This window comes from Bombus pascuorum, chromosome 15 (genome assembly GCF_905332965.1).
Source record: "Bombus pascuorum chromosome 15, iyBomPasc1.1, whole genome shotgun sequence".
In the NCBI taxonomy this organism is placed as follows: domain Eukaryota; kingdom Metazoa; phylum Arthropoda; class Insecta; order Hymenoptera; family Apidae; genus Bombus; species Bombus pascuorum.
This window is the reverse complement of record NC_083502.1, coordinates 5,229,203-5,242,371: the sequence shown is the minus strand read 5'-3', so window position 1 is coordinate 5,242,371 and position 13,169 is coordinate 5,229,203. Positions and strand designations below refer to the sequence as shown.

The 13,169-nt window shown below is 34.4% G+C and overlaps 3 protein-coding genes across 10 annotated transcripts in view; 2 read left to right on the top strand and 1 right to left on the bottom strand.

Moving 5' to 3' along the window:
- The window catches only part of LOC132914504 (uncharacterized), an 80,384-nt gene extending 79,812 nt beyond the window's left edge, over positions 1-572 (top strand). For all 5 annotated transcript variants that reach the window (XM_060973671.1, XM_060973673.1, XM_060973672.1 and 2 more), the window contains one exon: positions 241-572. In XM_060973671.1, the coding sequence (XP_060829654.1) occupies positions 241-387 (147 nt within the window). In that variant the 3' untranslated portion in view covers positions 388-572. The remainder of the gene's footprint in view (positions 1-240) is intronic.
- LOC132914515 (uncharacterized) lies at positions 531-4,814 on the top strand. Its single transcript, XM_060973699.1, has one exon. It carries the CDS (start codon positions 625-627, stop codon positions 1,141-1,143), a length of 519 nt encoding a protein of 172 aa, XP_060829682.1. The 5' UTR covers positions 531-624; the 3' UTR covers positions 1,144-4,814.
- Positions 4,815-5,134: 320 nt separating this feature from the next.
- Positions 5,135-13,169, bottom strand: part of LOC132914513 (chitinase-like protein Idgf4) — a 76,060-nt gene continuing 68,025 nt past the window's right edge. For 2 of the 4 annotated variants that reach the window (XM_060973695.1, XM_060973696.1), the window contains exons 2-6: positions 8,476-8,613; positions 7,735-7,988; positions 7,127-7,430; positions 6,274-6,436; positions 5,135-5,931 (exon numbers count right to left, since the gene is read on the bottom strand). In XM_060973695.1, the coding sequence (XP_060829678.1) occupies positions 5,451-5,931; positions 6,274-6,436; positions 7,127-7,430; positions 7,735-7,988; positions 8,476-8,596 (1,323 nt within the window). In that variant the 5' untranslated portion in view covers positions 8,597-8,613 and the 3' untranslated portion in view covers positions 5,135-5,450. Of the gene's footprint in view, positions 5,932-6,273; positions 6,437-7,126; positions 7,431-7,734; positions 7,989-8,475; positions 8,614-9,373; positions 9,487-13,169 lie in introns of those variants that run through there. The other 2 variants (XM_060973694.1, XM_060973697.1) reach the window with 2 other exon arrangements.

The following is a 13,169-nucleotide window of genomic DNA, read 5'->3' as shown; positions in this document are numbered from 1 at the left end:
CCGGGCCAAGATCCTTTTTAACAACTACGATAGCCCTAGCTATTTCAAAGTCTAGGGTCCTTCTCTTATTATGCACATACACGTCATGCTTTTCAAGTCAAATCCTAGAATTTTATTCGCCCATTAATTGATAAGAACCTTGCCTTTATCATAATGACGTATCGTATGTTAAATACATGCACTTGATAATCCACCATAATACTGTATCATCAACGTAATCTATTTATACGAATTCCCTAGATCGTGATTCAGGTTGGCGAGGAGGTAGATGGCGTAGCGATGGTTCGTTGCGCCGCAGACGTGAGATCGGCGGACCACACGGGCAAAGAGGGCGAGGTGCTATACAGGGAAACTCTGTGCCCCTTAAAGTATCTTCAGGAGGTGTGACAACAACCTCGCCAACCAGGCGAGCGCCAGAATCGCGCGAACCTTCGCGAGCGATTCTCCGCTTCAGCACGACGTAACGCGGTCGAGAAATACTACGATTGCCTACAGTGTGCCGAACAGTGTCGCCACGTGACCACTGTTGCCAACAACAACAATCCCAGCATCACTGCGATCAACAACAATAACCTGAAACTAGTGAAAAGCACGAAGAACAACAGCCTGGTCGCAAAAAGCACTATGGGCAACTATCGAGTGACCAATTCCATAAACTCTTCGTCACTGAAGGAGAACGCTAAGATATTGGCTCGTTTGGACGAGACCAGAATTCTCAAGAACACCAAAACTAGCAATCTAACCAGGTCGACGAAGACCCAGCCGTTGCCTCTGACCCCAGCCAAGAAGAGATCTTCCCTGGCTCGTCCAGTTCGAGTTCACGACTCCTTCGCTCAACCTAGAAAGCTGTTGCCTATGAACTATGCCTTCCAGACCTTACAGAAGGCCAGCGAGTCCACGTACGAAGAGGACGACTACAAGGAGACCGGCTGGCCTATCCGGCTGAGACTCGAACAGATGCTCGAGTTGACTTTGCCGCAGACCAAGAAGAGGCCGAAGAAGAAGACGCCGATGATGCTGATGAAGCAGCAGCAGACCAGTAGACATGCGTGCAAAGACACGGAAAGGCTGCTGCGCGTACTCAGCGTGAACAATGTGGACCAAGATACTAGGTACAATGTCACACGGTGTTCTGTCATGTAGAGACACGCGTTAAGGGATCGTTGCAATGAAGTTGCAGAGATTGGTGCTTGTTGGAGGAGGTTTCTGGAAGATGGAGCCCCACAGTTATAAGGAGAAAGGGTCCTGCAACACGATCTGGACCGTTCTTTCTTTTTTTTTTTATATAAGAAGGCTCCGCTAGGTAGGACAAAATTAATTGATAATTTTCAAACATTCGGGGCGTTTGGTTGGTTTTCGATGAATAAACAATTGAAATTTATTTGAAAGAGGTAGGCTCTCCTCCAGAGCACGGCTTTAATATCGAAGTTCGGTTCGATTTCCAAGATGATGGCCACGCAGATGCGTGATCAGTCACGTGATATGTATTTCGCTAGTAATAAGAAAGTTCTTCGTTCAGTGTGACTCGTGTCTTAGTACTATTAATCGCTTGTTGAGTTTGATAAAATCACCGAAAATCGGGGAGATCGGTATTTATATCGTTTTTAATGTAGACAGTTCGCATAAGCATAACGAAAAAAAAAAATGATATTCGAGAACCATGATCGGTCTTCTCCCTACAAAGATGATTGTAATCATTTATTTATGCATTTATGTCACGTGTCGTTTTCTCTCATTATCGCTGTTATTGTTTTCTTCTTTTTTTACTAATTTTGCACTAACGTGTTTAAATTGTTCGTTGTCTCTTTTATCTTGGTGAGATTTCTGTTCGGTTAAATATTTCTAACGTGATGGATATTTTTAGAATGCTTTGCATATCGTGCAATAGTTATGATAATCGAGAAATATATTTAAGTAAGAAATTAGCTGGTGAAGAAATATATTGTTGATAAGTGGAATCGTAACAGAAACGCTTGATTAATTAATATTTGGAAAAATTAAAGAAAAATCGAATATCATTGGAAATCAAGTAACTCGCAGAGTGTGAAACTTATAGAACCAATAGGGGTCCTTTTTCGGTAGCTGGTCGCAAAAATTCCCAAATTTCATCTTCCGCGTCATAATAAAAATTCTTTATCAAATTCTTTATCATGGTCATTAACAGAATACGTGAAAAGAAAATACTTTTTTTATCAAATCTATAGACAAAGAAAATTTTCTTTGCTTAATGTAGATTGTTTATGCCATTTAAAAAGAATCCAGTTTAGAGAAATATTTTATAGATAAATGAATTTTTATTAATTTTTATATTTTATGATTTATGGAACAATCTCACTACACCATTGAGCCGAATTAAAAATCGCAATCGAAAATTCTAACATCTACACGCTTGTACTTTACGACTAATTCCGTCCCCAAGAAACATTCAAACTGATAAAAAATCTGGATTTTATTTATTCTATACTTGCGTGAAATTCTAAAAAATAATTCACACCTCCCCCCTTTTCTTTCCATAGCAACGATATCGATCAAGAAAAATCGTTAATAATTATTTTGTTGAAATTGTAAAAACAGTAGAATATTAACCGATTAAATTTATGGAACGTTTGAAAGAGATTATTATCCAGGGAAATGTTATCGACATTCGTCACTGTATTTAATAATGCGATATTTTATCCAAAGAGTTGACCAATTGCGTGATCTGCATTTACTCGATATGCATTTATTATTACAGGTTGTTTCGGAAGATACGTAACGCGCCATTTGAATGTGAATAAATAATAGAAGCAGAATTTGAAGAAAATTTAAATTAAAAAATTTAATTTTATCTGACATTAAAAAAAATTTAAGTCAAGTGACACAGACCATAATTAAAGGTTTCAAAGTAGAATACCGAACAAATTTGGAAACTTTCAAGAGACAGCATGGCGCCATTTCGTTAACTAATAATGTATCTTCAGAGACAATATCGTTATGTGTAGAACAATATCGTTGAGTCTAAGAAATATATGAACGTTAAAGGTTTTCATTCCACTATTCATAAATAAAACATTGAAAAGGATATTTAACAAATAAATGAAAATTAATTTCTGATAAAAAGAAGAAAAAATTTTGCGAAATTTGTAAGATTATCGTCGATCGGTTGAAAAAAGAAATCAACAGATACATGATCCCCAGTATAATAAAACGTAAGGAATAGAATGTGACGAGTCTTCTTGTTGCTGCTTCCTAGTTTCTTAATGACACAAACACAAAAGTTGCATTTCCAAGAAATAATTTTTTCGAAGGATATCGAAGCACCAAAGAGCATTTTTGGATAACAAACGTTTCACACAGTATTCACGCATAGAAGAAAGTTACGTCAAAGAGTTCCGCGTACTTATTTTTTCACTATCCGACCTTCATGGTGAGCTGGATCTAGTCACAGATATGCTTTCAGCAACGTAATCTCGTCGAGTGTGCCCTGTTCCTGCTTAGAGAATCCTTCTCGACTGTCCTCGATCACGTCGAGCTCGTTGAGAAGACAACGAAAATCACTTTAAAATGAATTATTGATAGCTACAAATTTTATTTGATCTGAAAAATTCATGAGTTCCAGAAATTTTCAGTTTTCTCTATCTTTTCCCCAGATATATCTTAAATTTTCACAAAGTTAGGAATTTTTTACTTTTTTCGTTTCATTTTAAATGACAACTTTCCTCCCTGAAATTTTTAGACGATCAAAATCCAAGGAAAATCTGCGAGATACCGAATCGGGAAATTTCTGGGATTCGATCTGAGACCTCACGGGGTTGTAGTCTAATACACTACCCATTGCACTACCAAGATCTTTACGTACTAACTTCGTTCTTGTCCATTTTACCTAAATCAATTATATTGTTTTCATATTAATTTAATTCCATATTAATTTCAAATTCCAATTTTGAAAAAGGATTTTCTAATCTTACGTACGGGCTCGAATTAACACTTCACGAGGACCGAAGTCAGAGTAGATTAGGATTAAGTATCAGGGATAACCGTTGTGTTATTGTACGTTGTAACGCTACGTATATTATATTTCATTATATTATATGCCGTAATGTAACGAGTGCCCTAACCCTGTTAAACTGTATATCGAATTATTAACTGTACCATAGAGTGTAAGCTATTCCAACTACCACGCCCAGTATTTTCTAAGTATTACGATTATGCTGCAGGATGTGTTCGTGTTGTTGCAACAACTGCTTCTGATTTGTCGTTCCTTTAAAGCGATTTTCCATAACCTCAAAAAGAAAGATATGATTTTGCAAACATGACAATTACTCATTTTATATTGACAAAAATATATATTTTGCCTTGTGTGTTGTTAAAGAAATCACAAAATTTATTATGAAGTAAATTATTCCCTCTCAACCTTGGTATTGATGACATTATCTCGATTTAGCGGAACGACAAACTGAATCGCAGGAACCAAATGGAACAAAGATGTCTACGACACCGCGTTCACTGTACCAACCGTTTGTGCACGAATGTTTTTGGTGAAGCGCTGTGGGTTCGAACGAAGCACGAATATGATTTCTGTTCGATGATAACGTCGAGCTAATACGGAGGATGCAAAACTACGAATGTACAAGAAATTTCAGGAACGTTTCGTTTCTACGTATGAGAGTGGCTACGAATTAGCTGTGTCTCGTGTGCCATAACTCCTAACATTTGATATATTTATCGAGTCTAGTCCATTTACAATGAAACCTTTCGTACACACCCGAGCAAATGTGTTTATCCGAATTCATAGACTGCACGAAATATATATATATATATTATATCTATATATACATGCACGTTTCATAAATCTCTACCTTGTCGACCGATCAAGATGTTGTGTTGGTTTCTAGCACTATGGTAATCGGTAACTATGGCTAGAATGGCGCCATGTGAATGTTAATATAAATCAGTCCTCCTACAGATTTATGGAAATTCCTTGCAACCTACTGTGCGAAGCTAAGAAGTTTGAAGTTACTGAACTTTTCTATAAATATAAGCTATATTTGGTTCATTCCTAGCGAAAATAGCCGATCACTAATAAAGATTAGCTCAAAATTAGTGAGTTGTCATAGTGTTAATGTGGCAGTAAAGAATTTGGCAAAAGGAAGAATTAGTCGCCAAACTATTTCATCTTTATTCTCGATACAACGCTTCTGATACAGCACTTTTTTCAAATACTTAACATATCACGAAAAATAGCACATACGAAAAACTAGAGCTACGTGAAGAATATAAAAAACACGAAGCAAATGCGTGAAAATCAAGTGGTCATTTAGGGTCGAAATTTCAAAAAGATTGGGAAATACATTTTTTAGGCGCGGCCTTAATTAAAAAACAGATCTAACACAACTTATGCTTATACAGCTGTGCCAAAATTGGCCACCTTCGACTCTTTCAGTGTCCATCAAATAGTCTTTAATAACTTCTTATAGCTTGTATTTGGCGCCCCTGATAATAGGGTACTTGTCTCCGGTGCAGACACCACGGAAGTCGTCCAAGGACAAGTCGTAGATAAGAACACCACCCAAACCTTTCGCCTTGGCGTAGGCAGCCTTATTGCCAGCCGTGTCGGGATCCTCATAACCGACCCAGATTCCGTCATTTCCAGTGTTCTCATTGTAAGATTGGAAGGCATAGCCGCCATATTTCTTGGATGGATCACCAACACGTCTCAAACGACCCACAGCGGATTCTGTCAGCCTGGAGCACACCTCAGCGTACGAAAGAAGTCCTGGCGTGTTTGTGTGTGGTCCTTCGGCTCCCGGACCATCGGTGACTATAGGTGGCACCCCTGATATTTGACTATCAGACGTGAGCTTCCATGTCCTAGCGTATGTTGGGATTCCCACGACTATTTTCGAGCCTGGAGTACCGTTCTCGAGCCAGTACCTTGAAACAGAATCAATACTTCACGGATATTTTAAAATTGTGTTACGTAAATGGAGATTCTAGAGCATTTTGGGGATTGGAACGCTTGAAAGCCAGGGAGTCCCCTTGAATTGAAGGGAAAGGGATAAGTAAATCGATAGTACAATAGATAAATTCTTGGTAATTCAGGATTTTCAGAAACTGGTGTAGGTGGAGAATTTAGGGAATTTTGTGAACTAGCGAGGCCAGGAACCAGGATGTCCCTTTGAACTAAAGGAGAATTGATTTTTGATTAAATTAATGGTACAATACATTTCTGACGATTTGAGATTTTTAATAGTTGACAACAGAGGATAAGCATAGCTTACAGAAGTTCCTCACCTGGTTGTGGCATCAACGTTGTCTTGGGGAACACGTCCATAACTCTCATAAATGGGTGCTGGATAATCCCCTTCCTGTGGATTACGTTCTGGCGTTTTTTGGTCGAAAGTAAACAGGTGCACGGCATCGATGTTGGGTGCCAGCAGTCTCGCGTCATAGTAAACTGCAAGATATTAAATATAATAAGATAGAATCCACAAGAAGAAAAAATCACAAAAATATTACAGAACTAAAAAATGTTTCCTTATTTTGAAAGATCCAAATTTAGTGCTTATTTTAGCGTGGAAATTTATACACAAAAGTTTAAAATATTAAAACTTCGAACTTATTCAAACACGTGTTTGATAACTGCAGCAATTTGATTACCTGCATAAGAATTAAAATTAGTGGAAATTTTCTGATAAATGTAACGAGTAGGTATCCAATAATTATGACCAGCAGTGAATGTTATTTGCAATCAATTTTACCAACACTGAGATGTATGGAAACACGTTACAGGTCCTACAAGTTACCAGATTCCCTAGGTTCAATATTTAGAGAACGTGACGCTGGCCAGTTACACGCATAGCCACAGATAAGGCAAGATTGGTCGCGGTAGCACGTTCTTAATTTCGAAGCAAACAGACTACGTGATTTCTATTAATTTTTCGTCCCTATTTCCTCGTCACATCTGGATACTAATATCATATCCAATATACCTATCATCCAAATCTTTAATCTCACCTGATTGCAAACTCGCTATATGGCCACATTTGATTAAGAAAATTCGTTCATAACAAACCCATGTTATGAGAGATTTTAAGAAGTTACAGAAGTAACAGAGTAAAAAAGTGAAAATGGAGTCTGAACTTACTACTACTGTTAACATGAGGAAGTACAGCAATAGTTAGAGCCTTCATTCTTGGTCTGAGTTGAGCTTTCAGGTCACGAACCAAGATGGTAAAGCCATCACGATGCTCCTGCTCCTTGTCATCTTTGAATTTACCATAACCAAAGGTCTTCTTCAAGCCATGCCAGATTGATCCAAATGTACTACGTTCTTTCTTGACTTTCACAGGTGGGAATTGCCAAGCCAGGTCGATTCCGTCAAAGTCATAATCATTGAGAAGACGGTTGATTGAGTTAATGAACTTGGACCTTGATTCTGCCGTCTCAGTCTAAAGCAATTGAGGATGTTAAGTTGTCTTTTTAAATCTGGAGTATTTAGAACTTTGTGCCACTTATAGCAGAAAAGAAAAATATGCAATGTTTAATAATAATTTCAATATTATTTAATTTTCAATTTACAAATGAAATTGTATTTAATACTATAAAGAAACTTACATTGTTTGTCAACATAGTCTAGATCTAATATATTTATAGGAAAAAATTACAATAAAGGATGGTACAGCTCCTTGAAGTCAATCAATCCTGAATTGGAATCTATGTATAGAATTGAATGAAAAACAAAATAATACTTACAACAACAAGATACTTGTGAGTGTCATCCTCAGGATCAGCATTACCACCAATGCTAAGGTAGATCTTCAGATCTGGGAAGCCTTTCTTTAGTTGTGTGGCAAGTTTGTAGTAAGAATATCCAACTCCAGTGTCCAAATTTTGATTCAAAGGAACAACTTCTAATGTCTCTGTATTAATTCCTGCAAACCCATAGATCAAATGTGTGCAGAGGGATAGGGCTGATCGAACATCATCCAACTGGAACTTTCCTGGCCCTGAAATATATCACAATAAATTACAATAAGTATCAAAAACACAACTATTGATGCCATATTATTTATTTAATAAGCATTAGGTGAATGAATAATAATTGATAATCTTTCTATTATATTATCTAATCTACTGATTAATAATCATTAATTTCTAATCTATAATTACTAATTGAATGATTACCAAAATCAATAAACGATTAACAATAATGATATTAATCATCATTAAAAATAAATCAATTATATCAAATAGAACAATAATAATTGCTCTAGCATCATAGAACGTTTAATTGGACTATAATAATTGTTGATATTTTTAGTTTTTTTCTTGTTCAATTATAACGTTAAAATGTTGAAATATTCAACATGAAAACTACTAATCAATTTCAAAATTTCAATAGACGAACTTCATATTTCTCAGATTATAATTTCAAATTTTAATTAATCGAGCAAATTGATAGGTTGTTTGATGGAATAACGAGAGAAATTTTACCCTGTCGGTTGAAAGCCGTGCTGTTCCAATAGCACACAACTTTGTTGTGCTCGTGTGTGTCAACACTGAGCGCCGGTTGGGCGCAGAATACCGCTATAGCGGCAAAAATTAGCACTTTCATTTTCACAGACTGGTTCTACGGAAATTAACACACAGTAAAATTAGCATATTGAAAATAAGATCTGCTCCCAAGAAATATTGCATTATATTTTTATACTTAAATTTTATAAGTATTCCACAAAGTTTTAATATAAATGAATGATAACATTATGTTTGCAATAATGAAGATAAAAAGTTGAAGAATAAATTATTTAAAAATATTGAATTACAGCTCTCCATGAAAATTGAAAAACAAAACAGCAACTACGTATATCAAACATTTATACAAATTTAAAAAATCTACTTAAGCAAAGCAGTAAAATTACGAAAAGAAAAATGTCTATTATAATTTCTATTTACAGATTCTCCTATTCTGAGCCATTGACAGTTTCTATATGCCATACTACGCGTCAGTAACCATAATTTCAAATACGCCTATTATCCTTCCAAAAAGATTATTGAGAACTATCTGACAGTAGTTTAAAAATTTAGGTCACAAATATAAAGAAAATAGCATTAAATATTACCAAAATATTAAGAAAAAAATTCAGGCATATTACACATTGGCAATCGATATATTCTCAACTAATACCGAAAATATACAAATAGAAGTCACATAATTTTCAATCGCACAATCTAAAGTTTCACTTTTAATGACGAAACCTGAAGAAATTGTCACCGTATAAAATTAAAGGTGGCCCCAATAAAGACTCCAAGGTCGGACGTACTTTTCTCCAACGAAAAGATAAAACAAAAACTGTCTGTAGAAACTTAAAAGGCTGAATGAAAGACGTCTTACCTTCTCGAAAGGAAGAAACGGACTGTCGTGGCGATTTCTTCGTCACGGACTTTGATACCTTGGACAGTTCTATTGACTAAGGTAGTGGGGATATTGGATCTCTTACGTCAGCGAAACGATCTTTCAGAAACCGTTTCTTCATAAGTGTTGATATATTCGTTCAGTCGAGAAATCAAGGCCATTGAGGGGACCAAAATGTTTCTCGGAACTTCGGTAGTGGATGCGCACCAGATAATCGGATCGATTCGAGAATTCGAGGAATTGGTAGCATGATCTCGTGGGTTTGTTGTTAGATCAGATGCAATTTTTCCCTTTATTTTAATTTTGTGGAATTAGGGAACTTTTATGGGGTGTTTTTGATCACTCGGTATATAGATTGTTATTCAGTGGCTTTGTCTTTTAATCGTTAGCAATAAGAAAATTCTTTTTTATTTTTACTTCTACAGTAGTGAGACAAAAATGGAAAATGATTAAAGAGGATTAGATTTTTGATTAAATTTGTTAAAATTAAATTTTGATAAATTGATTTGTGATTAAAGAGGAGAAGATTTTCATTCGGTAATTTGATGTATTTGGAGGTTAATAGATTAGGAATTGGTAGAGTAGAGCATTAATAGATAAAAGACGAAATTTTAATTTAAATTGGTTTTAGGAGGAAATCTGAATTTTTTATATATTTCTCGATATCGAATATTTTCTTTGCTATATTTCTCTAAGACAGGGGATTTTTATTATGAAAATATTTTACATATATTATTTGCTGTAAATTAGTGGTCTAGGTATAAGTGAACAAATTTTGTTTTGGTTTTGATTGACTTAGAGAGGGAGTTGGAATTTTGGAAATTTTTGGATGCCAAATTTACTTTCTTTAAGTGTTCATCTTCAATTCTGTTTAAGTTTGTTTTTGAGTTTTGAGTTGTTTTTATCTACTAGCCTCGTTTAAAAAGAAATAGGAAGAGAGAAGTGATAAAAGAGGGAAGTGATGTTACATAAATTGACATTTTACATGATTAATAACATTTTATTGCAACATTGACTGATTCAGGAAGAATGTTTATATCAAAAATATTTTGATAACAAATCTTGTTTTTAGCATTTTCAATTATGTTATGGACTATGTATAGAAATTTATTTAGTGAAAAGGGAGAGAAGAAAGAGGGAAGAAAAAGAAGAGAGATATGAACTAAAGAAATTTTCACACATTAAATTTGACATGTTGAAAGAAAACGAACATTTAATGTTTCTTTTATACCAAATATCTTCCATACAAGCATTTAATCGTTTTTGAAAATTCAGTTGTCAAAATACAAGAAGAAATGAGCTAATTTCAAAAATAAAATTAAAAGAAGCAATGCTGCAAACTTCTTATTTTTCATTTATTTCCGATTATAACTGGATGCCACCTAACAAATAAAAATATAATAGTTAAAAACGAGGAGCACAATGAAAACAAATTGGAACAGTTTATACGATGGAAAATCACGATGAGATATTTTTAATGGGGCATGGATATTCTCAAATAAGTAAACAGATTATAAGAAGTGAATTATAATTTCCCTTCTTCGTTGTTTATCGTATTATCTAATGTGTTATTTTGCCAAGCACGAACTATCTGTTGAAATGAGTAACAGCCAGTTAATTTACTGAATCTCAGATGTAGCGGTGTCGCAACCTTTCACTCGGGTTATCGTGTTAATGTGGATCTCGTTTACTCCCAATACTTGTGTTTCTATCTTCTAGCAAACGACTCGTGTGTGCCAGTCGTCTACTAGTTCATTAAAAACTATTATTTTAAAAATAATCCTTTCCTGGTAACACAGGATACTACAATAATAGGAAACATGACTCAAAAGGAAGGCAAGGAGAAAAAAAATAAAAAGAAGTAATTTAACAAATAACGATGATTACTCATAGCGAAGATGAAGTATCGTTATTTATTATTTAATTAAATATTTTCAATAATCATTCTCATCTTGATTTGGTTAATGGGATAATAATAACGAAAAAGATCTCTTATGGGATGTTATAACAAGAAGACACAAAACACGGAGAAAAACAGAAAATTAAAAATATGTAGAACTGTTCGATAAAAATATTCATTTCTGTAAAAAAAAAACATTTGGAGACACTCGATAACAATCCGTATTTCCTTTTTCACAAAAATAAGAAAGGCTATCGTCTCCCAAGGAATCCCTAACCTCTATAAATTGACAAAGTATCCTTGTAAAGATTCGCGAAGGATAATTCAGACGTGAAGAATTCAAAATGCGAAAAGAAGAAACAAGCAAAACAACTTCTGTCGTGTCACTCGTGTTTCTCGAAGGTTATTCGCACGTGAATTGTCGAATACGCGAGTCGACTCCTGACGAAGTAATTGAAGATGATTGTGTGATACGTTTTCGAGATGAGATCATGCATCATGACGCTCCACATGTAGGTCGTATTCGATTAATGCGAAGGAAGTCGAATTACGGGACGGCTTCAAAACAAACCTTGAGCCGTTTAATAATTACGAATCGATTCGTTTTATGATAGTTTTATGACATTTGCGTTATCGTGCAAACGAGAGCAAATGATTTAAGGAAATTTGAAAAGAAGAAACTTTTTTTTGACAAAACGATCTCTTTGTATTATTAATTCTGAGTTAAAACACGCATAATATAGATACACATGTAATTATAAAATACAAATAATAGAATATAACATGATAAAACTATATAAATATATTCTTAAATAATTTGAAGAAAATTTTTTGATTATCAGAGTATAGAGAATTTAAATTTCATTAGTGTCTCATAATTTAGATAAGTTCAGCGAAACAACTGGCATTACGTATAGTCTTCACTACTAACAATAGATCATTTATATATCCTTCTTTCTTGACACAGTGTATTATATAGAGAGGTTATATAAACTCTTATTTAGTAATGTTTGTGGTTTAACAAATCTTTATCCATTTATAATTTTTTAAAAATTATAATTTCTGTAGCTATGATTCTTACATATAAAAGTAATAATTCCTGCAACTCTTCCATAAAAGAGAGAAACTTAACTGTTTTTCTATAAGATACTGAAAAAAAATTAATCTACATATTACAGGAAACTGTGACAAGAAACTCGAACGGAGTCACAAATTCATGACTGGATGTTTAAAGGCGATTAGACGCAATGCAAATCGATTCTGAGAACCATGATCGTTCTATATATCGTATTCCAGGCTTGCGTAAGACGAATATAGTGTATACATGTGCATCTGACTCATTGGCAAATAAAATCACGAGCATGCTCCACACGGTTTAATAAAATCATCTGTTCTGCATAACATCTGATGCTCGATATGCAAAATACGACTGATAACATAAATTTGCATTAATTGAAAATACAATTGAAATTTATAACGAACCTACAAATTGAAAATGAACGATAACGACAGTTAATCTATATTATTTGGACACCTAAGAAAAGAAGATATGATAAAATGGTAATCTGAAACATCTGGAATTGTTTTGGCCATTTGCTGTGAAAACATGGATAACGCGTGTATAAGGAACTTGTTAAATGATTGACCAATATGTTTAATTAAATAACGTTTAGTCAATGTCTGATTCATCATGGAACTTTCACAATGAGTTCATGGAAGAATTGAAGCAAACAAGTAATATTATCATCTTAGAAATTCCACTTGTATTATAGAACATAGAAACTGTAGTTTTTTTAGAACTACAAGTGTTATGTTAACCTTGGTATTTGATTTATAATCTACATATCCAGAAAGAAAAAAGAAGCTATTCTGTTT